The 26,684-nt window shown below is 31.8% G+C and overlaps 2 protein-coding genes across 2 annotated transcripts; both read right to left on the bottom strand.

Annotated features, from left to right (window-relative positions):
- Positions 1 to 6,814: 6,814 nt before the first annotated feature.
- On the bottom strand, positions 6,815 to 8,654 carry LOC145327605 (uncharacterized). The gene is made up of 4 exons (XM_080171143.1): positions 8,648 to 8,654; positions 7,833 to 8,017; positions 7,337 to 7,475; positions 6,815 to 6,858 (listed from the first exon to the last, which is right to left on the bottom strand). The coding sequence occupies exons 1-4, from the start codon at positions 8,652 to 8,654 to the stop codon at positions 6,815 to 6,817; spliced, it is 375 nt and encodes a 124-aa protein (XP_080027269.1).
- Positions 8,655 to 22,393: 13,739 nt separating this feature from the next.
- LOC145329141 (uncharacterized) lies at positions 22,394 to 26,085 on the bottom strand. The gene is made up of 6 exons (XM_080173193.1): positions 25,884 to 26,085; positions 25,481 to 25,534; positions 25,095 to 25,148; positions 24,184 to 24,237; positions 23,862 to 23,919; positions 22,394 to 23,099 (listed from the first exon to the last, which is right to left on the bottom strand). Exons 1-6 carry the CDS (start codon positions 26,067 to 26,069, stop codon positions 22,672 to 22,674), a joined length of 834 nt encoding a protein of 277 aa, XP_080029319.1. The 5' UTR covers positions 26,070 to 26,085; the 3' UTR covers positions 22,394 to 22,671.
- Positions 26,086 to 26,684: the final 599 nt, after the last annotated feature.

Consider the following 26,684-nt stretch of genomic DNA (forward strand, 5'->3'; position numbering starts at 1 on the left):
TACCTAGGTGATAAAAAATCTTGATCATATAAAAATTAAAAGTATTTGCACTGCACATTCAAGCAACCGACATGAAGATATTATATTTCGATCTTAGTTAGGTTAAGTAAGGAATATTTGATGCCGTTTAACATTTACTTAACAAAATTACCTCCACTCTGAGAATAAGATTATTAGTTGAAAAGTTTGAACACTATTTGATTAAGCTTTAGTATCCAAAGTTTTAAGCCAAGGGGGGGGGGGGGGGAAGTTTTGACACATTTGCGTAAACAGGGAGCAGCATAGGCTTTATCTTTGGACTGAGAGGATAGGTTATTAGGGATAAAATAATTCTTATATGATGAATTTTCCCAAGTTTTAAGATTTTTTGTATAGGCCTCCAGGTTCCGGAGCTCCAGGCCTCCAGGTCCTCTCTGTACAGGTAAAAATGAAAAAAAAAAATTTTTTTGAAGAGTTAGAAGTCAACTTATGAAACAAAATTTGCATTTTTTTCTTTAAATATGTGAATAACTTTCAAAAATATGCATATTTTGTTTCATAGGTTGACTTCTAACTCTTAAAAAAAAAATTTATTTTTTTAATTTTTACCTGTACAGAGAGGACCTGGAGGCCTGGAGCTCCGGAACCTGGAGGCCTATCCAAAAAATCTTAAAACTTAGGAAAATTCATCATATAAGAATGATTTTATCCCTAACAACCTATCCTCTCAGTCCAAAGATAAAGCCTATGCTCCCTGTTTACGCAAATGTGTCAAAACTTCCCCCCCCCCCCCTTAATTACAAAACATTTTTTGGTACGATTACAATTTACTGTTTTTATGTAGGTACGTCGTTAAGCGCGCAGAAGTCACACATAACAGAACCTAATAAGGAACACTGTTCTGATAATGACTATGCACAAACGTGCCTGTTGAGCCCTGATAACCCCTCCCCCTCATTTTGATAAAATATATAAAACCAGGAGCTCTGTTTTCTAAGGGGTAAGAAACGGGGCAGAAAATGGCCTGAAACCATCCCATGACTTAATACTAAAAAATAGCCTAAAACCATCCATGGACATATATGAAACTTTTCTGAAAAGGAGAACTCAATATGTTTAGTAGTTTTTGAAATCGTAGGCTTCAGACAAAAATAATAATAAATCAAAAAAGATAGATATTTTCAGAAGCAAGGACGAATATTTCATTAATTGCCCTGCTATCCAAATTCATATAATGGAATTTCAAGTATCGTTTCGAACCTGATTAATATCCGGTGGATTAAAACCGGTTCTCAGCCATACCTACTGAAAAATCATGTGTACAGTGTAGCATCGTATTAGATCCAGTTTTCGATGAATATAAAAATGTACAATACAATCATAAGATTAAAATGTTCAAATTTAGAAGTGTAACATTCTTTTTCTAAAAAATTATCTATCTTTGCCATAACTAATGTTCGTTTGTCCGTCTAATTGGTCGAGTCCTTTAAATAACATGGTACCCAATAATCGTATTCTCTCTTTCATTGACTGGCCCAAAACTTTGGGTACTTTTATTTCATTATCAAAAGCCTTAATTTAATGGTTTTCAAATTATATTAAGCAATTTCAAACTTTTTAACCAATAATTTTAATCTAAATACGAGGTTACTTTGTTTATCATCATTGCATTGGAGGAATTGTTCATACATGAACTTATCGTTCATTGTCTTATCCCTTAAGATCCCTGAATACAACGAACTTTAACAATAATAAAATAACATTTAATATGATCACTGATAAATAACAATAATACCTTATCACTTTAAGAATCAATAATACACTTAAAACAAGGGTGACAACATCAATAAGTAGCGAAGCACACAAACCAAATCATGGATATGGACGTACGGACAAAGTTGTTAATAATCAAGATGTTGGAAAACTGACCCCAAAAGTAAAATATACAATAAAACTAAGCAGTCTATCTTAAAAAGCTAGCAGCCGGGCAAAAATCATATTTTCACCACCTAGCCCCTAAATAAAACCCCAAGACCTACAGACTTAGTAAATTATACAGTAGCTTCGCTACTACAATAACATATCATCATAGTTGATTCATATTCAATGAAAAACTAAACATTGATGTCGAACTTAAAACAGGGTTGCCGAACTGTTTTTATTTTTCGCTGCTTATTCGAGTTTGCCAGCCTTATAATGAAGTAAAATGAGCTCTGTCTGTTTGTACCGAAGGATCTCGCTAACTGCAGAACTGATATGGTTCTCCTTTACGGTGCAGCCTCCTATAGGTCCTAGAAAGGTTTATAGCTATTTGGGGGGTCGATGGTACCACCCACCATCCAAAACGGAATCGCCCGCCTCCTCCCCCAAAAAATACGTAACTAACCCCATCTAGCAGCCGATTTCAATATAAATAAAGGCCTCTAGGGGCGAACCGCTGGTAATAGAGTTTTTTTATGTACGTTATGCATGTAATTTGTCCGTTGATATCTCACAAACTAATAAGTACCCAAATTTAGGGAAGCCTTACATATGTCTAGGAATGGTTTTAGGCTATTTTTCTGCCTCCACGAATAAAAAAATTAAAGTTCATAAATGATTTTAGTTATTTTTAAAACTAAAAATTAGTTATAAAACTTAAAATATAGCTGCGCTACTTATAAATAATCCATTATTTTTAAAAATAGCATCGTACAAAAAAAATTGATACCCCTGTCTGGATAAATATTAACTAACGCGGCATTCCCGTATAATAAGTCCGTTTTTAATAAGAAAAATAATATTATCTTTTTTATTGTTGGGTTTTTAATATTTTCCCTATTTTTTTTCTAAACATTGTTTATTAAGATCTCTAAAACAGCTGATATAACTAGTTATCGATTAATGGAATAAAGTACGTGGATATATTGACAGGGGAAAATTTAGGTTGCTTATATGGACCTCATTTATTGCACAGTTCGTTCACCCAGTGGGAGTGAAGAGGATGGGGGGTATCGTTATTTTAGCCAGCTGCAAACATCACTTCAATAGAGTACTTAAAAATCTGGCGCAACATCTAAGCATATCAGCTGAAGCATATTTATTTAAACTTATTAAAAGCGAAGCTTTTCTATAATTAGGGTCGGTCCGTCCGTCCATCAGTCAGTCCATAACGGTTAGCTCTATTGTTAATTTATGTATATTAGAATTATCCTATCGATTTCAAACTTTGCATGGTGATTCCTGTGGTAGTTAGGTATTAATTCTCTATAGTCATTACCAAAATGTCCGTATGTCCACTCCAAGTTGATTTTTTACTTTTTTGTTATAAAATTTTTGTATGATACAATTATTCGATTCATCTGATTTTTAGAATACTGATTCCTATTGCAACAAGGTACAATATTATAAGCGAAGCATATCTATTATAAGTCCTAAAAATGTAAGTGTGTCCTTAAATAGTATTATGTATTTATGCAGTTTTGCAACAAATTTATTTACAAATTTAGAGGCCTTTAGGGGTAAATTGGCATAGCTACTAGTACCTTATACCCAGGTTATTACATATAGCTGAAAAATTAGGTCATAAACCATTGGTTCTATTTATAAGAAAATTCATCATGATCAAGCTTAGTTCTTAACAAAATATTTGTACATTAAACCATGCAATTAAAAACAGAATCTAAATGTCGTTGTCTGTTCAATTTTATTGAAAAATGTGTATAAAGACAAAGGTTGCTTAAAAAGGTGTTAAGGAGGCAACCAATGACGTATCTACGTATCACAGTCAGAAATGTTACATAAAATAAGGATGGGAGTATCCATAGAAGCGAAGATATAAAATCAGACTAATGAACAAACGAACATTACCTCTTGTAGAGTATCAAAATTAAAAGCAGAATATTTATTCAAAAGTGTAAACAAATCGTATATGAACTTGTTACAATATTGCATAATTACAAGATTATAAAGGACATACTTATAATTTTAGGACTTGATTATAAAGATACATCGCTTAATAAATTGTTCTTATAGGAATCAAAAAGTAGATGAATAGGATAATTATACTAAAAAATTTGTTGTCAAAAAAGTAAAAAATCAAGATGTTTTAAATTAGCTTTCTAGCAACTGATACAGGAATCATCATTTAAAATCGATAGAGCATTTATAACCAGGAATAAAGTATAGCCAATAATCGAAATAAATCTAAAGTAATATTTGTGGGGTAGATAAAAAGGTCGTCAATTCTACATGTGTTGCTTCCCAACGACAGCTGTATAGGTTTCGTGGTTTTTTTCTAATTAAATTCGCTGTTGGTGCAAGCAAATTTTTTTAGCATAAATAATTAACATGTTGATTTGAGCTGTCCATTACTAACAGACAGACCAGAATCATAGAAAAGCCTTGCTTCAAAAAGAAATTTCACAGAACCTGAAAAATAATAATCACAAAACCTCTACACTAAGTTTTCCTAAATAGGTGGAGACTATAATACATTTGACATAGCCAAGTCCGAGGATTGTTTTATAGTATCAAAGCAAAGCATCTTCTATTTATGTGTCTGTCTGTCTGTCCGTCCTGTTAGACGATTTGTCTGTAATGCTACAAAAACATATTCAATTTATTTATAAAGGTTTCGTGATTTTTATGTCCTTCTTTCTCTTTTTTATGACCACTGGATACCAGGGGCGTCCAAGCTTTTTTTTTTGGGGGGGGTAAAAAATTTTAGGGGGGGGGTAATTCGTGTTTGGGGGGGGTAAAATGGCGCGCGAAGCGCGCCGAAATTTTTTTTTACCCCCCCCAAAATTTTTACCCCGGGGGTAAAATTTGATTGGGGGGGGTAATTACCCCCCCTAAAGTCTGTTGGGGGGGGTAAATACTCCCCCCAAATCTGTTGGGGGGGGGGTAATTACCCCCCCCAAACTAATTTACCCCGGGGGTAAAATTTTTGGGGGGGGTAATTTAATTATGTAAAAAAAGCACCTACCTAATCTATTAAGTTAATAAGTACTATCGAACACAGTGTCTGACTGATTATGACGTAACAAAAAAATTAGCCAATGAGAGGCCACTATAAATTTTACAATTGGTCAATAACGGCCTCTCATTGGCTAATTTTTTTTGTTACGTCATAATTAGTCAGACACTATTACTGTGTTCGTACTATCCTATAACATAAAGTAGTAAGTAAGGTTTATTTGACTATAGCTTCAGATTTCATTACTTTTAATACTGAGTTCTCCTTTTTAGGAAAGCTTCACATAGATCCCATGATGGTTCCACACTATTATAGGTCAATCCTTTGAGTGGTTTTAGGCTATTTTTCTCCTCCCTTTTTACCCTTTAGAAAACACGAGTTCTTAGATGGTAAGGGCGCCACTACTATTCAAATATATAGTAGTATCTCATTCTTTAGAACATAAAAATACAATAATTAACTCACTAACCAATGAACCAATATGATTATACTTTAAAGTGAAGCGTCTTATAGGTCCTGGTAAGTTTTATAACTAGTTTTGAGACACCCTGACATCCTCCCAAAAGAAATCGCCTATAGAAATTCTTTTTCATTATTTAATAAAATATTTAATTTAGTTAGGTATCTATTTTATGGAATCTTCAGTGCTTTACAATTACATCATAGATCCCCGGGATGGTTTTAGCCCTTATAAAGGCCCAAGCAAATAAAACATGATCAAACTATTAAATTTTTGTTATCATGGTTAAGAACTGTTTTAACTGGTTGGACTATATTGAGGTATAGTCCCTTTTGTGGCAACACTCTTTAAGGGGCGTTTCTTCGTTTTTTTCACACAAGCTTCTCTCCTATTTCTAGCCCCTGCGGGGGGCCAATTGCTTAACCATGTGGGGCAATCACCTAAACCAATATAACCTATCCTAAAATAAACTATCAGTAAAATTTTTTTTAAAGAACATTCAATTTGGGGGGGGTAAATACCCCCCCCCAAAATTTTTTTTTAAAGAACATTTATTTTGGGGGGGGTAAATACCCCCCCCAAAATGGTTTGGGGGGGGTAAATACCCCCCCCAAAATCGTTGGGGGTGCCTACGGCACCCCCAAGGTAGGGGTAATTTTTTTTTGGGGGGGGTATTGTTCACAAAATTTTGGGGGTGCCTACGGCACCCCCAAAATCGTTTGGGGGTGCCAAATGGCCCATTACCCCCCCCCTTGGACGCCTATGCTGGATACTGTCAATTTATTATTTTTTTGTGCTATGCTACTTATGGATATTATCATCCTTCATATACTTCGGGCGCTTTCAAATAAATTTTTTGGGTTTAATATTAAGTTTGGGAAAACAAATTTGGGTAAGATTTACTTCGCCTCTAGACTTTACAGGGAGGAATTCATTTAATGTTGTAGAGTAGTAATTTGTAGAAGGAAGAAGAATTTGTACAACTATGATTTGACCAATAAATGTTTGAACGGTGTATAGGTAGGAATAATTTTTAAGAACCTTATCAGTTTATATTTAGTTTCAGTTGTACTAAGTCAGACAGACAGACATACATTTTTCTACTGTATTAAAATATCCTTTCCTCTAAAACCATGTTATTTTGTTATTGCTGCGCTACTTAAGGGCGTCACTATCTTGGCTAAATAAATATAACTAAAAATTAAAAGATTATTATATTTATATTTACATACACAAAAAAAAACATAATCAATTTATAAAAATCTAGACATTAGTTTCTTCTTCTTCTCTCTGTTCTTCTGGAAAGATTGGTCGAAATAAAGTTTTATCATTATATGCATAAAAACCTGAAATAAAACTGTAACAAAATGCAAGAGCATTTATAACTAAAGAAAATATAAAGAATGTATGAAATCTGCTTATTCTATCAGCATCCTGATCACATGATTCAATTTCATCACAACTAAAATCAAAAGTTATGAAAAAGCTTGAAAATATTATGCCAAGTAGAGAATACCAGATGGCAAGAATGGAATTACCAAGAAGAATAAGAACAAAGTCTTTATGTTCATAATCACCTTTAGATAGTTTGAACCAGAATCTACTAGGATCTAAAATAGATTTGACTCCAATGTATTTTATTAAAAATATTTTTAAAATTTCTAAATCTTTGGCTGCATACTTTAGAAAAACAAACACTAATACAATAATGGGTACAAAATCTAAACATGTGTAGATAATAGCACAAGTTAAAAGATTTTCATCAACATAAAACAAACTAAAGCATATTAATACTCTTATAAACAGAGCTATTTTTCTCAGGGATTCAGTAAAAAATAATTTTATGCTTGAGTATATATCAGGTTCACTAGTAGGTATATAATTTCTCAAGTCTATTTTACAATGGCCATAAAATAGGCTTAAACAAGATATAATCACACTTGTGATACGGAGCATAGCATTGAGAGGAATATCATCGTTTCCGATCCATGAAGGACTCCCATGAGGTACTCCATCATTAACCATTATGTAGATCTGCAGGCTGGCTTGCAGGTACGATTCAAAATAAATTTCCTCTTCCTGGAATGATTAACTGACTTAGAAAGACATATCTTTTTTATCACAATAAAACAATTCCATTATACAAAAAAATGACACACCCAGCTTGCCAAATTTTATTTCATACATATTGGGAGGGGAGTAGTAGTAATCCCCCCACCTAAAATATTCTAAAGTAGATATTTGATGTAAAATGTCAAAAACTAATTTGTAAAGATTAAAGGTATTGTAATTGTTTTGTTGGGTTTGATAAGCTTGGGGGGGGGGGGGGGACACCCCTTAACAAACCTACACACCCCTCCTTACCACTTTAATTTATCAGCTTCCCTTCTTATGAATTTTGCCCTTCTAGTGAACTTTAATATTTAGTTGACTAACCTTTAATCTCCAATATTGTTCTTTAACCTTCTCGTCATTTGGATTTCTGATGGCCTGAAGTCCCAGGTAAGGGACAACTACCTGGTTACAAATGGCGGCCAGGTATTCTCTGGGCTTCCTTCTCAAGTCCTTTTCCCTACAAACCCTCAGAAGGCTGAACAAGATTGGAAGAACCAGGATGATAACTGTGTATTAATATTTTTTTAACCAATAATTTGGAATATGAATAGTTTTATTTATAGAAAGTTGTGTTAAATAAAACACATAAGTAATCATTTGTTGGATAATGGATCATGAAAAATATCCATAAAAATTAATATTAAAAAGAAATGATTTACTTCTACATAAATAACAGCTAATAATGCCTAATCAACAATCTTTGTACATGGAAAAAATTTAAATCTCAGATTATTTGTTTGGTTTAAAAAAAAATTTCTTTCCTGAAACTGTAAAATATCTCACTTGGTCTCTACTGTAGACATCATAAGTAGTGTAAATATCGGAGCCCAAATCAAAGATGGGCAGTAGTACATCTAGCACAAATTGTATAAAGCTTTTACAATTCATTGTTAATCAAATTGTACTACAACGCTTTACTTCACTAGATATATATTAACTGGGAATGATATGAGAAAGAAAGCCTTATCATAATCAAACATATAAACTTAAACAATGCTTGATGTCATAAGACAAGCATAACTACATCCATAAAAAGCAATGCACAAAAAATATATCAGCAAAGTTATAAACCTACTTTTTCTTTCACCTCTAATAAGCTTTAGTTTGTCACCAAGAAAGGATACACCATTATTTACTCCACATTATTTTACAACCTAAAGTGAGAAATGCTTTTAATCATAATTTTAGTTAGATATTAATGCCTTTTCCAAAAAAAAAAATTTGAAACTAAGAAATTCGACCTCTATCACTTTGCCAACTTAGTTTTCAGGCTGTAGGTAAATACTTGTCAATGAAAATTAGCCCAAAAAGTAAAAAAAAGTTATTAAAGGAAGCCTCCAAGTCCAAGAAATACACCGATCTAGCTGCTGAAAGACTGCCACAAGTAGATCAAATACCCCAAATATGAAGCCTTCAGCTTTAATAAAAAAAATTGTAGGCCTTTTAAATGACGTTTTATGCACAATGAAAATTTCACTGCTCACTCATGTTTGAAATTTAAAAATTAAACTACGTAGTCTAGAAAAAAAATGACAAGCTAAATTTTGTCATAAATTTAGGTTGTCAGTAACTAATTATATTTTTACAGCAAAAATAACCATTTTTATAGTCAAATTCATTAAAAAAAAATTCAGTTTAATTTACATTTGTAAGCGTAAATCATAGCGGAAACAAATGAAACTAATACAAGCTCAGCTGTGATTGGCTGTTGAGCTGATTCAGCCTTCTGAATGGCTGGAAATACTGCAGTACTCTCAGTTAAAACGCTGTATTTCTTGCAGGCTTACTTTAAATAGCAGTGCTTAAGGTCAATGGACAGAAATATAAACTAAGCCATCTTTGCCTTAGAAAAAAGCTCTCAAAATTCTTTCCTATAAAGAATAAAGAAGTGTGATACCTTACATACAATATATAAAACTTGCGGCTACGCAACTAGAGGCCTCCAGTGGCACTTTAAATGTTTGGTTAAAAAATAAATAATACGATACCTTGCAATGTCGCGAAGGAGTCTCTATCAAGTTTCTACGATACCTTGCAATGTTACGTAGAAGTCTCTATTAAAAAAAAAAATTCGATTTATTGTGATTTCTCTTGAGAGGGTGGTGGTACCCTCTCCCAAAATAGTTATAAACCATCCTGTGACCTATGAGAAGCTACCCTGTTAAGGAGAACCGTATCGGTTCAGCAGTTACCAAGATCATTTGGTACAAACACACAGACAGACATCCTATTACTTTAGTATCTATAATACAAAGTAGAACGATGTCTGTCTGTTTGTTTGTAGCGAAGGATCTCGCTAACCGCTGAACCAATCAGGTTCTCATAGAGAAAAAAATAAAAGAGAGGAATCGAAGCAACTAGAAGACGAAAATAGGCAGTGGGCCCAGAGGCCTACTTAGCGCTATTGCCGCGCTAAAATTTATTGCTATTCCACTACTTTTCAAATGGGAGGATTAAAAATTATTTTAAAAAATAATTTTTTATTTTTTACTATTTCCATATTTAGGGCAAGAATATTAGATTAGATATTTCGTTTTAATGTTTTAATTAAAAATTACATAGAATTTTATTTTTATTTAAAAAAAATTGTTCATGAAAGATGAATCCTTCTATTTCTAAAAAGGGGGAAATTTTTTTCATAATGAACATTCAGCTGATTCTGACCGCCCACGGCAGTTTGCTAAATATCGCTTTTCTTTTTATTCACATTATTATTTATGATTGACTTACAAAAAGCCCTGGGCGGTTTTTGATTTTCGTCTGCTTCTATATTTAGGGATGGGGAAGTAGTATTTTACCATGAAAAAGGGGTGAGTATTCATCCTCTTATCCTTTTTCCTTATGCAGGTTCTTCTTTACAGGGTAGCTTTTAATAGGTCCCGAGAAGGTTTATAACTATTTTCTTAGGGGGTGGGGCACCCCTAACCGCCCCAAAAAAGGAAACCCCCCCACATTTTTTTCTTTTTAAAACTAAAATTAAAATAGTGGGGTCGACTACCCCCCCTCAAAAAAAATCCCCCTCCCAAAATTTTTTTAAAAATTTTCTTCAAAATCTAAAACACGAAAAATTAGTTGATCAAACCTCTTGGGGCAAAGCCCCTAGAGGCTAGGGGCGAAACCGCTAGTAAGTATATGAACTAACATCATATACAGTGTGTTTTTTTTTATGAGAACTTTTTTGAAAGCAATTTTACCCCACTTATAGTTATCAGAATTTAATGATTAACGGCTTATTTTCTTCGTTTATTATAACCATTTAAAGAACATCAAAAAAATATTTCAGTTTTTATTGGGAATCAACATCTAAAAATGGTTTTAGCGCATTTTTCTTAAGCTCAAATCTTCTACCCTTTGCAAGAAAAAAATTGGATTTTCAGTAGTCGACTTTGGGGGGCCAGTACTCCCTCCCTGGTTAAGATATGGCCTTCAAACTTTGATATGTTCTAGTAGATGTCACCAAAAATATCTGTATCAATTTTTAACTCTGCATATCAACTTTGAAGCGTTTTGCAGCCATTCTTGCAAAGGGTAGAAGATTCGAGCATGAGAACAATGCACTAAAACTATTTTTAGATGCTGACACCTATTCTTCTGCTCTTTTTTAATAAAAACTGAAATATTTTTTTGATGTTCTATAAATGGTTATAAAAAACGAAGAAAATAAGCCATTAATCATAAAAGTGTAAAATTGCTTTCAAAAAAGTTCTCATAAAAAAAAACACACTGTATATATACTTAATTATAAAGATGTATTTCTTATTACAAGGAGCCTAATCATACTAGAAATCACCACCCAAATAATCAAGTGCAAAAAACTAATGTAAAAATATCTAATACACAAATGCACAAAACAAGAAAGTAGTGAAGCTTATAAATGGTTTTGAAAACAAAGGTAAAAACATACTTAGGTAGCGAAGGTATAAAATCAAGAAGAACAGCAAAGAAAATGAAGGAAAATGTAAGTAAGATAGTAGATGCACAATTATCATAGAAAGCTTTCGTGAAAATAACAAATCTTGACAGTCTATGATTCATTACTGTAAAGAGAAAGGATTAAATTTATATAAAACTACAACAGAATGACAGACTTTTATAGTAGATATGCATTGATTGGAAAAATCTACACTAAAAGATCTTAAACCTATCTTAATTATCTAAGGAGAAAAACAAATTTTCTATATGGGTACATTACAGACTGACAGAACAAACTAATTTTATTACAAAAAATTTAACCGTCTATTTAAGATATCACTGAAGTAAATTTTTCCCCCCTATACATATGCTTATAAAAACATCCCAACACACCGACAAACAAAGTGAATTATTTAATGGATACTTAACGATATAGGGAATTTCTTTTCTCGTATTCATTCGAATCTGGTGGATAGGAACCGGTTCTCATCCATACGAAAAAACTATGTCTAGCATCGTATTATATCCAGTTTTCTACAAATATAGAAATGTACAATCATAAGATTAAAACTAGTTTTTTTAGCCCCGCGGAAAGCCGTTTATAATACGATACGAGAAATAACTATTCTTGTATTCATTTGAATCCGGTGGATAGGAACCACCATCATCCATATAACAAAACTATGTCTAGCATCGTATTATATCCAGCTTTCTACGAATATAAAAAGGTACAATTAGAAGATTAAAACCAGTGTTTTTAGCCTGTGCCTTCGGCATCTCGGGGCTAAAAAACAGGTTTTAATCTTATAATTGTACATTCTTTATCCGCGAAAGCTGTTTATACTACGATGTGTGTCAAATGGTTTCTAACAGACAGAGAGAAAAATTATAGATTAGCTTCCCTACAAATAAATAAGAACAAATTGTGAAAATGAATCAGACAACGTGAATAATAAACAAGGTTGACAACATCCATAAGTAGCAAAGCTCAAAAGTTATGAAGGGAAAAAAAATTACAATAACCTTCATAAAATAGGGAAATCACGAAACTTGATAAAAAATGTAGAATATGAGCATATTCAATCCCTGATATTTTCAGCTCTCATCTGAATAGGAACAGAAATAATCACGAAAATCTAAAAATCTAGGAATCGATCTAGCACCCCAATTAATAAACAAATCTTAATAAAATTATATTGAAAATATGCAGAATATAAAATTAATTTTTCAGCCTTCTATCTTGAAAAGGAGTTAAGAAATTCACCAAAACTTGAAAATCTAAGAATCGGTTTATTCTGCTAATTCAGTCCAAATGTTCGTTTGTCCTACCGTTCCATATCTTCGCCTTAATGATTGTTTCGTAAACATTACTCAAAGGTTTTATTTACTTTTCATACATAAAAATGGATACAGGATATACGTTGATATATTGACAGGTTAAAATCTTTTGTCGATTTAGCTTGCTAATTTGAACCTCATTTATTGATCAGTTCGTTCTTCCTGTAGTAGTTGAGGAGATGGGGTAAAGGGGGTGAACGGGGGGTATTTTAACCAGCTGCGAGCATCACTGTATCAGAGTACATGAAAATCTGGTGCAACCTCCAAGTAATAATATGTTACTGGATTATCATAAACTAGTGGCTTCGCCCCTAGCCTCTAGGACCAGTAGGTATATTCCCTCCTGAAGAGTAGAATCCGATCGGTTCAGTGGTTATCAAGATCTTGAGGGACAGATGGACAGACAGACGGACAGACAGACGGACAGACAGACGGACAGACTGACGGACAGACAGACGGACAGACAGACGGACAGACAGACGGACAGACAGACGGACAGACAGACGGACAGACAGACGGACAGACAGACGTCAGACATCATTCTACTTTGTATTATAAATAAAATTTGTAAACTCTAGCTATCGTTATACGACGTTTACAACATTAGAGGGTTTACAATTCATTGAAATTTTGGAGTTGTGCCTGCTGTAAATACAAATATGTACATTTTTCAACACTAGAAGCTTGCAGAAAGATGACGGGTAATACATATCTAAAAATACGCAATGACGCAAAAGAGTACAAATGATACGCAAATTCTGATCACAACTCTCACGTTTATCTAAAAATGCAACATATAATAATAGCTATTAAAACAATTTTCAAGCATAACTTTTATCTTATTAGGATAACAATTAAATAAAAAAAATATTTTTACCATATGAAATTCGTGATCAAACACCTAATTGAAAAAAAATGCAAGACACAGCTTTTATTTTAAGAAAGACTAGGGGCAACGAACGCCCCCAAGAAGCCTCTAAGTGTTCTTAAGGTGGGAGGGGGATAAGTCAACCGCCCGTCTACTTTTTAATTTGAGTTTTAATAAGAAATATTCAGAAAAAAAAATTTGGGGGGGGATTTTAAATTGGGAGGGTGGAGATACGCTCTCCCAAAATAGTTAAAGACCTTCCCTGTACATAAAAAAAGCTTAATTGCAAAGGAAAACCAAAAAAATTCAAAAAAATTTATAAAACTAAAATTGGCGCATTTGTATAAACACCAGAATTATGATGAAGTCCAATTTAGTTTGAGAAAGTGTACCTAGCGACCACGTCCTATCTCGAAATTTGCTACTAGCTAAAAAAGCTTCAAACTTCCAAAAAAAATCTAAATTTTAAACATTAAAATTTTGAATATATAATGTATAAATCGTTTTGTTTCACAAATTTCCGGAGTAGCTGAAAATAGGGTCTGCAATAATTGGGTTATCTGCTGTACACTTTGGGAAATTAGGGCTCGAATAGGAAATCCATTTGGAGCTGATCAGAATTATAGGTTTGATGGGGGAAGGAAAAAAAGAGAGGGGGAGAGAGGGGGGAGAACAAGTTTTAAGAATTCCTAAATATATAATAACCCAATCTTCTTCCATCTGCAGAAAGGAGGTGTATTTTGGGGTGTATCGAAACCCTCTAGTAAAATTAAGGGGGTTGAGTGTCTATCCCCCCCCCTTACACCCATCTTCAACCCCGTCTATACCCCCTTAAACAGTTATTGCTATGTTACTGACTATTTTTGGAGTTTTATTTATTTGTACCTGTCAAGAATCGTTACGTAAAGTTTGAAATTAATAGGACAACTCCATAACCTGGCTAGATTGTTGACGATTGGACAAACTGACCGACCAATCTACTATTATTATAAACAAGCTTTACTTTACAAAAGATATATGTTCTATGTTTTTCCTGTCAAAAAAAATATGAATAGACTGTAAATCCAAAATTTTGTATCAGGAGCAAACTCTCTAATTTCATAAAGTCATAAATTTCACTAGTAAAACAATCAATACAAAATATTGAGTAAGTGTGAAAAAAAAATTCAAACAAAAAGTTATGTTTCATAAAGTTTATAACTCACTAGTAAAACAATCAATACAAAATATTGAGTAAGTGTGAAAAAAATTCAAACAAAAAGTTATGATTCATAAAGCATATTACTTACAAGTAAAACAAACATTGCAAAATAATGTGAAAAATAAATTCGGATCAACTGCAGTTCAGGGTAAAATATTCCTGGTAACGAATATTTCCAAAAATCTATGAATTTTAAAGGCTGCTAGCTGCCAAACGGCTGAACGTACAGATCATGCCCGCACACTGTTTTAAGCAGCATAAGAAGGCCTACAAATAATCTGGAATAGCAATAAATCAATTATGCATAATTATCTCGACGTGCACAGAAATGCGCACGGTTTTTCTTTAGTGAAGCTTTCCCTGTGCATCATTGGATCTTGGCTATTCCAGATTACTTGTAGGCCTTCTTATGCCGCTTAAAATGGTGTACGGGTATGATATGAACGTTCAGCCATTTGGCAGCTAGCAGCCTTTAAAGTTCATAGATTTTTGGAAATATTCATTACCAGGAATATTTTACCGTGAACTGCAGTTGATCCAAAAATTCAAACAAAAAGTTATAATTCATATTATGCCATTTGGGAAAAGAGTAACTTATCATCCATTGTTCTATCCCTATGACTCCGGGTCATCAAGCTTAACTTTAGAGTTTTAAATGATCAAAAATGCTGTACTAGATTGATAATTCTGTTAAATACTGGAAAAATTGTTGATTTAGTGCATGTAAATCTTATAAATAGTCCATATTTTTTTTTAATTTTAGGCCCTATTGGGGAAAGATGCCTTCTTTCGAAAATTAGGAAATAAATATTGAAATTATGTAGATTGAGTTTTTACTATGGTTAGTGGTAGTTGAGACATGTTTTTTCTCATATTATGACTCAGGGAGGTCCAAGCTTTTTTATTTTAAGGGGCCTAAAGTAAAGGTTTTCTAATGTTGAGGAGGGTAAACACCTTTGTACGTCTATGCCTATGGCCATTGGCCATATAATATTCTAAAAACAAGGATGAAAACATCCATAAACTGTTTTAATTCACGAATAGATTAAAATATTCAAGTGACACCGTTATTTACCATTAAAAATAACGATAGAAAAAAGTATATAAGGTACATAATTTTGTAATGATTCACATAATTGTCTCTATTAGTTAGCTTTGAAGTCGTTTTTTATTTTAATATACTTTTCAGATGCTATATCTACCGCAAACAGCATGAAATAGGCGGGCAAAACGTCGCCATTTTTCCAAATGAAATTTTTAGTGAATATTCTCTTGACATATGCCCATCTAATATATACATTGTTTTGTCCATATGTCTGTTATTTGGGATGCTAGATTGATTCATAGATTTTTAAAGTTTTTGTGGTTTTCTTAACTCCTTTTCAAGATACAGGGCTGACATTTTCAGGGAATGATTAATTTTATATTCTACATACTTTCCCCAAGTTTTTTATCAATATTTGTTCATTAATTCTTAGATTTTCAAATGAAAAATATTGATTGGAACATTGTTATATACCAAAATATATTTACTTAAAATATTGTATAATGGGAAGACAACAAAGTAGTGGGTTTCGTCGTATTTCACAGTAGCTTTTATTTTAGTTTTTTTAAGGTAGGGTAGGTGAATGATTGCTCTGAATGGTTAGGAAATAGGCCCTACAGGGTTAGAGCCTCTCGCAGAGGCTACAAGGAGGAGAAAAGCTACTGTGAAAACCACTACTTCGTTTTCTTTTCATGATCCAAAATATCTCTATACTAGTCGTATATGTGTAATTTTGTACAGATAAAAATTAATAATGTTTCAGTATGGCTCCGAAATCGATTAATGCATTAGAACAGGGTCTCGGCTATACTGAAAAATTATATAAAATATCGTATTACAGACATATTTCCACGAATATTGAAATATAAATTATAAGTTTTGTAATTTCATAATTTTCAATTTAATATCTGCAGAAATCTGTCTTCAATAACTATCATCAAATCAAAATAAATTGTTTATATTTGTATTTTTTTACGGACAAATACTACAAATTTATTACAGATTTACATGGATATATTCACAGGGGAAAATTTGTCGTCAATATAGCTTGCGAATATGGACCTTATTTATTGGCCAGTTCGTTCATCCATTACAAGGGGAGAGGATATGGTAAACGGGGCGGTATTGTTATTTTTTTCGATTCTTTTTCAGTAATTTAGGGATACATTAATAATAAAAAAATGTAAAGGGTTAATTAACCCATTAGTGCCGAGCGCCACTTTTATGGGCCGATCGAGCTGTAAGTTTCAGGGAAGCTTTATAATGGTCAAAACGGAATTCGTATTTTTTTGTTTTGCTCTAGTGGCGTGCACAGGAAAGTTGCAAAAAAACCCGGTTCGGCTTGGCCATAAATACCAACCAGGCATTAACACCCGTTTTTGGTGCTTTCCCCCAGTTTTAAAACCCGGTTGACCTGTATAAACCCGGTTATTTTGACCAAAAATCGAAAAATGTAATTTTTGAACGCCAAAAGTGAGATGAACACTTTTTAGAACTTTGATACGATCCGTAATTGAAAACTACACAACCTCATGTAATCTAAAGAGCTACAAGTATAATACGAAGCGATTTATTTCAAATTTAGTGTTTTGGCTCTAGGTACCGCCGTTTTCGGGTAAAAAAACCCGTTGTTCGAAGTTTTAAAAGACACACACTACAAAAAAAGAACATATAAAATTTGGGTGTTACATATCAGAAAACGAGCATAAAACTATTGAATGACACCTATAGAGATTACTAGGGTTATTATGGTGGCTCAAACCCTTACTAATGACGTAAACTGTTATTTTATTGGTTGAAAAGTTAAAACCGGGTAATAAAAACCGAAACCGAGCCGGGTTTTAAAATATTCGGGTATTTATGGCCAAGCCGAACCGGGTCATAATAGGGCATAAAAAAACGATAAAAAAATCATATAAAAAATTATAATTTGAATAAAACGAATTCACAAATAGATGTACTTGTCAATAAACATTAGATTTCACAAAAAAAATCAGCGACTTTACTATAAAAACAAAAAAGTTAGAAGGGGTATTTGAATTTTCATGATTTTCAAATTTTGTTGAGCTATACCAGCAAACGGAAGTAAGCTAAACTGCCTGCTCCAGGGGGAAATGAAAGTCAGGGTAGTAGAGGGGGGATTCATTCTGAGAATGATGCAATTATGAAGCCGGAAACCGGTTTTTTTTCCATTTTTCGGAACCGGGTTTTAGTGCCCGGTTCTGCACTAATGGGTTAAATAGAGTTACTCAAGAGACATGCTTTCTGATTCCACCATTAGATAACTATTTTCTTAGGCACCCCCCCCCCTTTCCCCAGAATTTAAGATTCCTATCAAAGGACAGACTAGGTATCTTATACCTTTTTATTTTCAATTGATTTTTTCAATATGTAATTCTTATCGTTTTTTTATTTCAGCATGGTTAGGATAGGTATAACTTGATATACCTCAATGATAATTATATATAAAATAATCCTTCTGTGGATTTAATTATTGGTTGACAAGTTTGGACACTGCTAGTTTAAAACTTATTAAACTTTGGGTACCAGTTTACTTTACAGTCACTTTCCTCCCTTAATCTCTGCTGGGAGGGAGTGGACATTTGGCTGTTTATTACAATATTTCCAGAAGTTTTATAATCACGATTTTTTTTCGTTGGCATAACAACTTTAGGGACTTATTTTGAATTTTGATAGTTTGGTTCATTAAGTTAATTGTCCAAACTTTTCAACCTGTATTTTTAATCAACATAATATGTATTTCAATAAATTAGGGTTGTACAATGTACATCAATTTACTATACACTTGCATATCCTTGTAAATCCTTTGACCCTTCTTTCTAGGATAAGGAGGTAGAGGGGGCGGAGTTGGTATTTTTGTATGCCCAAAACTCGCTTAGGGATCTTAGAATACAGCGCCCTAACACTTTTGGGCAAATCTGTATCCAATTTTTTTGAGAAAGGTTCCCACAACAGAGGGCATCCAGTATGTTATTTACCTTGTCCGTCGGTCTGTCAATCATATAAAAAATATAAAAATGAGAAAGGTTTTGTTATTTTTTTCTCCAATATATTTATATTCTTAATATTCTTCTTTTCCATATTCCCATTATTAAATTTTTGAGCTTCGCTACTAATGGATGTGTTAGATTTGTTTTTATTTGTAGAAACTGTTGGAATTCAATTTATATGCAGTTTCATTGGTTATATGTTAACAAGGATGACAACGTCCATAAAAGTGAAGCTCTGAAATGGAAGGACAAACGGACACTAACAGTTGTAGAGTGTCAGAGCTAAATGATCAGAATATAAATGAATAATTTTGAAACAAATTTTTAAGTAAATATGTTGAAAAACAGTTTAAATACAGGATAATGTTTAGGGACATACTTACACTTTTATAACTTGATTATATGAATGCTTAGCTTATAACATCGTACTTTGTTGTCCTATGAATCACTATTCCCAAAATCAGATCAATCAAATAATTATGTCACAGAAAATTTGCCGTTAAAAAACAACATATTTAAAATGGATGTACAGACATTCTGGTAATGATTATAGAGTTGCTACGCTTTCTTAATTGTACCTAACTACTACAGGAATTATCCTGCAAAGTTTGAAATTGATAGGACAATTCTTACAAGCATAAATTGACAAAAAGAGCTAACTGTTACGAACGGACTGACAGACAGATGGTCTGACGTACGGACGGATCGACGTACAGACGGACCGAATATAATTATAGAAAAGCTCATTTTTTAAAAACAGTGGTCATGAATGACATAACATGGACATTGGACATGTTATTTTATTGTCAATCAAAATTATTGTTGGAAAATAATAATGAATCAGGATTAAATTAAATTTAGATTTTAATAGACAGACCAACATTCTATTACTTAAATATATCAGAGATAATTAAAAAACAGTAAATAATGCTGATATTTTATTTATATTTGACAAATTTCAATAAAAATGATTAATAATCAAAATATATCTTATTCTAATTATAATATGAAGTAAATTTTAATTAATCAGGGAGGGAGGGGACATTGGGCTGTTTATTATAATAGTCCCCATAGTTTTATAATAACGTTTTCTTATTTGTTGGCTTTACAACTTTTGGGGCTATTATTAAATTTGATTGATGGTCAATTAAGTTGAGTGTCCAAACGATTAAGCCATTAATTCTTACCAACAGAAGGTTTTTTTCTGGTTATCAATATTGCATTGCAGATGTACATCAATTTATCGGCCATTTTCTTATAAAAGAAATAGAAATAGATATATTTGTATAATTCACTTATAAATTCAGGTATCTAAAGGGATAAGAAAATGGCCAATAAAATGATGTAAATCCACAATTATGATTCACAAAAATATCCCTTCTGTAGGTTCAATTTGTGGTTGAAACGTTTGAACATTCATCTTAAAAAAACCAACCAATCAAAATTCAGTAAAAGTCATTAAAGTTGTTAACCCAATGAATAAGAAAATGCTTGGGGTCTAATGAAATAAACAGCTCAATGTCCCATCCCTCCTGTATAAACTAGGTTTTTTTCCTTACTTACTAATTTATTAAACTTATAAGAATAAGTATTGCAGCAACAATATTGAAGACAAATAGAGATTTCCCTAAAGGTGCCTAGCGGGCTCAGATACCCCCAACTTATTTTAAAAAAATAGAACTTAACCCTTATTTGACCTAAAGCAAAACACATCACCCCTTATTTTTTGGGGGGCGGGGGTTCTGTGCTTAACTTTGAACCTAGAGGGAAACTGTTTTAAAATTAATCTAATTTTTTTTAATTAAATAGTTAATGATAGCAAAGATAGACTATTTTAAAAATATTTAAATGATTTTAATTAGAGCTTTTTTAACTTTAAATTTTCGTTGAGACAAATATATAATATAGAAAAAATTTTGCTATGCAATTTCAACTTTTTTTTTTATAGCTAGCCGGTTCTTTTAGTAAGTAGTAGATGTAAAATTTTTCATAGAATTCAGATATGCAATCGTTTTTTTTTTGTAGACCTCTTATTTTTTAAGTAATTTAAGTTTTTTAAAAAAATAATTAAGTCGGTTTTAAGGTACTAAAACGCAACAAAATAAAAGAAGAAAATGGCCAGTAAGAACAAAAATAGTAAGATCTTTAATTTGACACCTTACTTTTAAAATTCTGTTGAGTGATTATTGAAAAAATCTATTTTTTTAACCTCGGTTTAATAAAAACTTTAGACCTAAATATTTTCTCAAACAGACATAAAAAACATGGGTTCATATATACCTTTAGAATCAGAAAAATATTACGAATCCATTGTAAGCAAAATTGAAAAAAGTAAAAAAATAAAAAATTAAACAAATGGCCAATTGTATTTTTTGTTCAGGCAACACTATCGTCTTCCCTTTTTTACCCCCTCTTTACCCCCTTCCCATTTTTATACTCAATTCAAGAATTAAGACGTTGCCTGTACAATATAATATGATATTTTCATATAATTCCTTTTATTGTAGTTTATATACTATATTGTAAACTTTTTTTTTCAATTTTGCTTACAATGAATTCGTAATATTTTTCTGATTCTAAAGGTATATATGAACCCATATTTTTTTATCTGTGAAATAATAAAATTAAGTTCAAAGTTTTTATTCTCGTGGGTTTTAAAAAAATCGATTTTTTCAATAATTACCTGACAGAATTGAAAAAGTAAGGTGTCAAATTAAAGATCTTACTATTTTTGTTCATAATGGCCATTTTCTTTCTTTTTTTTGTTGCATTTTAGTACCTTAAAATCGACTTAATTTTTTTTTTTTTAAACTTAAATTACTTAAAAAATAAGAGGTCTACAAAAAAACCGATTGCATATCTGAATTCTATGAAAAATTTTACATCTACTACTTACTAAAAGAACCGGCTAGCTATAAAAAAAAGATGATACACCTTCTTTACAATTGTTATAATATTTATTAAACATTCATTTTCACTGTACACTCTTAAAACTACAAGATAATAGTTACAGAAAAGCTTTAGATTTAAAAGAAAACTTTTTTTTGAAAGATTGTTTATTTTACTATTTGTATATTTTAATAAATAATTTAAATAGAAAATATTGTGTAACTATTACCCAAGGATGAAGAAGGACAATTTATAATAGTAATAGTCTTATCATCATACAGGAAATTCATTAGATAAAAGATATTCATTAATCAAAGTATAATTATATTTTTTTTTATACAAAATAGCCTTGATCAAATAGTTTCTAGTACAAAATAATAATGATCTAGGCAAAAGTGCTCTGCCCAATGACCTGCCTAGCTGCGGACACTTGGCCTGCTAGCCATATAACCTAACCTAACCCACCTATGTAAGTATGTATAGTGTATTTGTTATAAGGCTATTTTGAATGAGGCAATTTTGTATAAGATCCTTTTTGTATATAATCCTAGTTCCTCCACTAACTAAGTTTACATACAAAATATAATATTGATAAGGAAGGCAATTTTAAATTTTAAAAAAATCTATTACAGTTGATTAAATATACATATTAATAAACAAGTCAAGACTGTAAGGGAAGGAACAGATTCCAACACCCTGCTGGTACTTTATTAGCTCAGTTATTAACATTGTAGGATTGATATATAACTGGTTGGTCAAACTTCAATGATAATGCTAATAATTGTTATTTATAACTATGCCATTAGATGTGGTAATCATACTTTGTCTTGTGCTTACTAACTAATTATAAAAAAGAATTATTCATTAATATTTATTTATTAGCGAAGTGATTATAATTAGTTGCTGCCACAATATCTTAATCGACAGGCTGGTGTGTCTCTTAGATAATAAACAAAGTATGAACCACAATTAGTGACTTTACCTTCATTTGATTCACTACAATCACCAGCATTACCATTATCTGTACTCCAATCAAAGAAAACCTTGATATCCACACTATCCCCAGGTTTATCTGGTAGTGTGGAATTTGACCAACCAGTGTTAACTGTCCCACAATGATATTTACCTGGAGGTGACTGAGCTAACTTTGCACCAGCTGGGTGTTGAAACCTATACCATCCTGCTCCCTTCCACCTGGGACTAATTGTAGCCCAGTGTGTGACAGTAGAATCACAATTAGTATCGCTATCAGAAGACTTTTTATATGTTCCAATTCTTCTGTCAGCTTCATCTAATGGCAGGTATGTGCCACATTCTTGTCTTCCTAAATATAATAAATATTAGATATATTATCTATAATACAAAGTAGAATGATGTCTGTCCGTCTGTCCGTTCATTCGTCCATCTGTTCCTTAAGATCTTGTTGACCACTGAACCAATTTGATTTTACTCTTCAGGGAATATACCTACTGGTTCTGTGGTGGTTTTAGGCTATCTTCTTGGGAAGTGTGACAACCCCAACCCCACAAAAAAAATTCCCCCAAATTTTGTTGTTGTTAGATAAATAGCTATTTTTTTTTGAGTAGATACCAATTTTTTTTTTCCTTTTTGTAAACTAAAACCAGTAATGCAGGTGGGGAAACCGCCCCAATGAACCCCCTCCCCACAAAAAAATATTTTTTTTTACAAATTTTAATTATTATGTTCATATTTATCTACCTAAATATCTATTTATCTATCTATCTATCTTGCATCTGTGTTAAGGCTGCATATTATTTTGTATGTCTACTATATACTGCACTCTTTGCATCTTGGGATACTGTGTTCAAGAGGTAAGGGATAGAAAATGGTCTAAAACCATTTCTAGACTTAAATTCAGAAAAAAAACTAAAAAACAGAAACTTAATCTATGTAAATACCATACATTTATATATATTAATAATTATTTATTTATCAATTTCTTTAATTATCTTTCCAACTGCAATATTTAACTAAAATTTTATTTGATTAATATATATATGTTTTTAACTACCCTTCCATCATATTTTCTGTTTCTTATTTTATCTGATAATTATTGATAACTCACTTTGTACAGCTTCATACTCTTCATTAGTCCATCCATCTAGGGTAATTGCTGCAAGTTTCTAAAAAATAAATAAATTTTAAAAAATTTGAATATCATTGAAACAAGTAAAACATCTTTAACATCCAGTTATGAGGGTGAAACTATAAGAGCAAAAATATAATCTATTACAATTGTATTGTCCATCTAAAAAAGGTAATGCAAGATTCCATTTTTCCCTCTCTTCATAATGATATCATCTTGGCTGATCCACCAGAAATCAAACAGTTTTGAAGCTATATTTGAAATACAATTAAGAATCAAACATCAAAAATCGCCTTTTTACCTGAATAGTTTTCTCCATTTTAGTCATCCTGTCCATGTTTTCCTTGAACTGGATCTAATTAAAACAATGTTATCAATAATTTTCAGCAGTATTGAATTTGCAAAATTTTATTTAATTAGCTTAGCTATTCTGTAGTACAAACTATACATCTATCTCATAGATTCTGTGATCAATCTTTTTCAGATTCTATGAATTCTTTTTGTCAATGAGAATTTTCAGTGTATAATTTATCTGGCCTGTCTGTCCATTAGTTATGCTTTGTGAGATATAGGATTTTGCTGGCTGGTTTTTTGGATAGAGGGCTAATTTTTGTGAATCTTGAATGCTGTCTGTCTGAAAAACCAAAATTACAAAAAGGGAAAAGTTATTTGATCTTTTGCTATTTTTTTATATAGATCTTGTTTCAATTGTACAGATGCATCAAGCTGAAAAATTTAAGGTATGATTTGTCTTAACTGCTTTCGAATGCATACATTTTTTCTAGAAATGCAGTTTTTAAGATAATTGCTAAAATTTTGTTGAAAAATGATATGTACACTGTGCAACGAGTATATGCTCTACAACTGATTATGTCCACCTGTCTGTCTATTCTACTGTTTTTAAGACAGGTATTCTGGAGAAATAAGATTGTTAAAATTAAAGTTAAGAAATTATTATTAAGATTTTTGTGAGCAATGAACATCTACTCTTTAATCTATTTTTCTTCTAACTGTTGGGTAATCTTTTCAATTTTGTAGAAAAATTTTGTCCTACACAGACAATAAATTACATTGTAACAAAATTTTCAATGTTCTGATTGGGTACCAAGGGTATCCAGAGCCTTCAGGTAACAATGTAATGGAAAAAGTTGTCTCTTTGTATGATAACTAAAATAATTTTCAACATAAAATAGTGTCCAATAAAAAAATTACCTGGTGTGAAGTATTCATTTGTTCCATTTCTTTCTTTAATTTGTCTATCTCAATCTAATCAAAGAAAAATACAAATTATATGACATGTCAATGCAATCTTCTAAGTTTACTTAAAATGGTTATTTTTTCATCAGCTGTTAGTTTAAGAAAAATATAATGAGATAAATAATTATGAGTGTTTTCTTACAGCACCTCCCTACCCTTATTTATAAAATAAATTGGAAATAGTCTTTCTGTTGGCATATACTTGTGATTACCAAATCCTGATTGGCTTACCCTTACCCTATATTATCTAACTTACCTAGCCTAAGGCAACAAAGAACACCAGAAAAATTAAACTCTAGACAGGTAAAATTAATTAGAATACATTAGCTAGTCCTAATTACCTTGTGATTTTTTTCCATCTTATCAATGAACTCTTTTGATCTGTTAGATTTCATCTAAATAGATATTATTATCAAAACTACAACTTTAATAAAAGATCTACTGTGTAAAATTGTACTATTAAATTTAGGTTATAAAGTTTTGAGTTGATCAAGAAAGGATATACAATATCATCAAGCTTTATATAAAAAAAAATATTTTTATCAAATGAATAGGATGTCTTTCTGTGTGTTCATGAAGAAGTGTCTCCAATATCACCAAAGTTTTTGGTGTTCTGCAGGAGTTAAGCATAAGGAAATTCACTCCCCCACCCGCTTATTTATGTAGATAGTTCTGTGCTCACCAGCTACTTTGAGGAAAATTAGAAAGTCTAAGCTAGGAGTTTAAATAAAAATTCAAATTTACCTGAAGTCCATTAGCTATACACTTGACACTTTCCACACAATGTAGACAGCACTCTGTATTGGATGTAGTGTTAACAACTTGTGGACCATTCTCATCAGTATAGGTCTTGTTAACCATCTCTGGAAAACATTTCCCATACCCATGCACCATGTAAACATTTACGAGAATGAGAACAAATATTTTCATTTTTTGGCAAATTACAAAATCTGAAATTAAACGTTATAGATATATAGTCTAATATTTAAACCCTAAATATCTATATTTCCATAATTTTTTATATTTTATGAAAAATACTGGACGCCTGCAAGAAATACCATGCTTTAACTGCCGAAAGACTGCTACAAGTAGACCCAATACCCCAAATTTAAAGCCTTCAGCTTCAATAACAAAAAAGTTCTAGGCATTTTAAAATAGCATTTTATTTACAATGAAAATTTTGAAAGATTTCCAATGCTCATAAAAGAAAAAAACAATATTAAATTACGTCGCCTAGACACAAAATTATAACCTTATCTTTGTCAGAAACCTAGATTGCCAGTAACTGATTACATTTTTACAATAAAAACACCACATTTCATAATCAAAATCTATGAAAAAATTCGATTTAAATTGCATTTGTAAACGAAAATCATAGCAGAAACAAAGGGGAAAACTAATACAAGCTTAGCTGTGATTGGTTGCTTAGCTGATTCAGCCTTCTGATTGGCTACAGTACATTTGGTACAACACAAGTTAAACTTAATTTTTTTAATGATTTTGACTATAAAAATGGGTATTTTTATTGTAAAAATATAATTAGTT

The sequence above is a fragment of the Acartia tonsa genome, chromosome 9 (genome assembly GCF_053477335.1).
Source record: "Acartia tonsa isolate MP-2025a chromosome 9, ASM5347733v1, whole genome shotgun sequence".
NCBI lineage: Eukaryota > Metazoa > Arthropoda > Copepoda > Calanoida > Acartiidae > Acartia > Acartia tonsa.

Excerpts from the sequence above, each read along its gene's own strand:
- LOC145327605 (XM_080171143.1), bottom strand. Across the intron at positions 7,476-7,832 it reads AACAATATTGGAGATTAAAG|GAAGAGGAAATTTATTTTGA; the intron begins GTTAGTCAACTA and ends TAATCATTCCAG. Across the intron at positions 6,859-7,336 it reads TGCTATGCTCCGTATCACAA|TTGTGATGAAATTGAATCAT; the intron begins GTGTGATTATAT and ends TTTTGATTTTAG.
- LOC145329141 (XM_080173193.1), bottom strand. The coding sequence starts at position 26,069 with ATGAAAATATTTGTTCTCATTCTCGTAAATGTTTACATGGTGCATGGG. Across the intron at positions 25,535-25,883 it reads GTATAGCTAATGGACTTCAG|ATGAAATCTAACAGATCAAA; the intron begins GTAAATTTGAAT and ends ATATCTATTTAG. Across the intron at positions 24,238-25,094 it reads AAATGAATACTTCACACCAG|ATCCAGTTCAAGGAAAACAT; the intron begins GTAATTTTTTTA and ends TGTTTTAATTAG.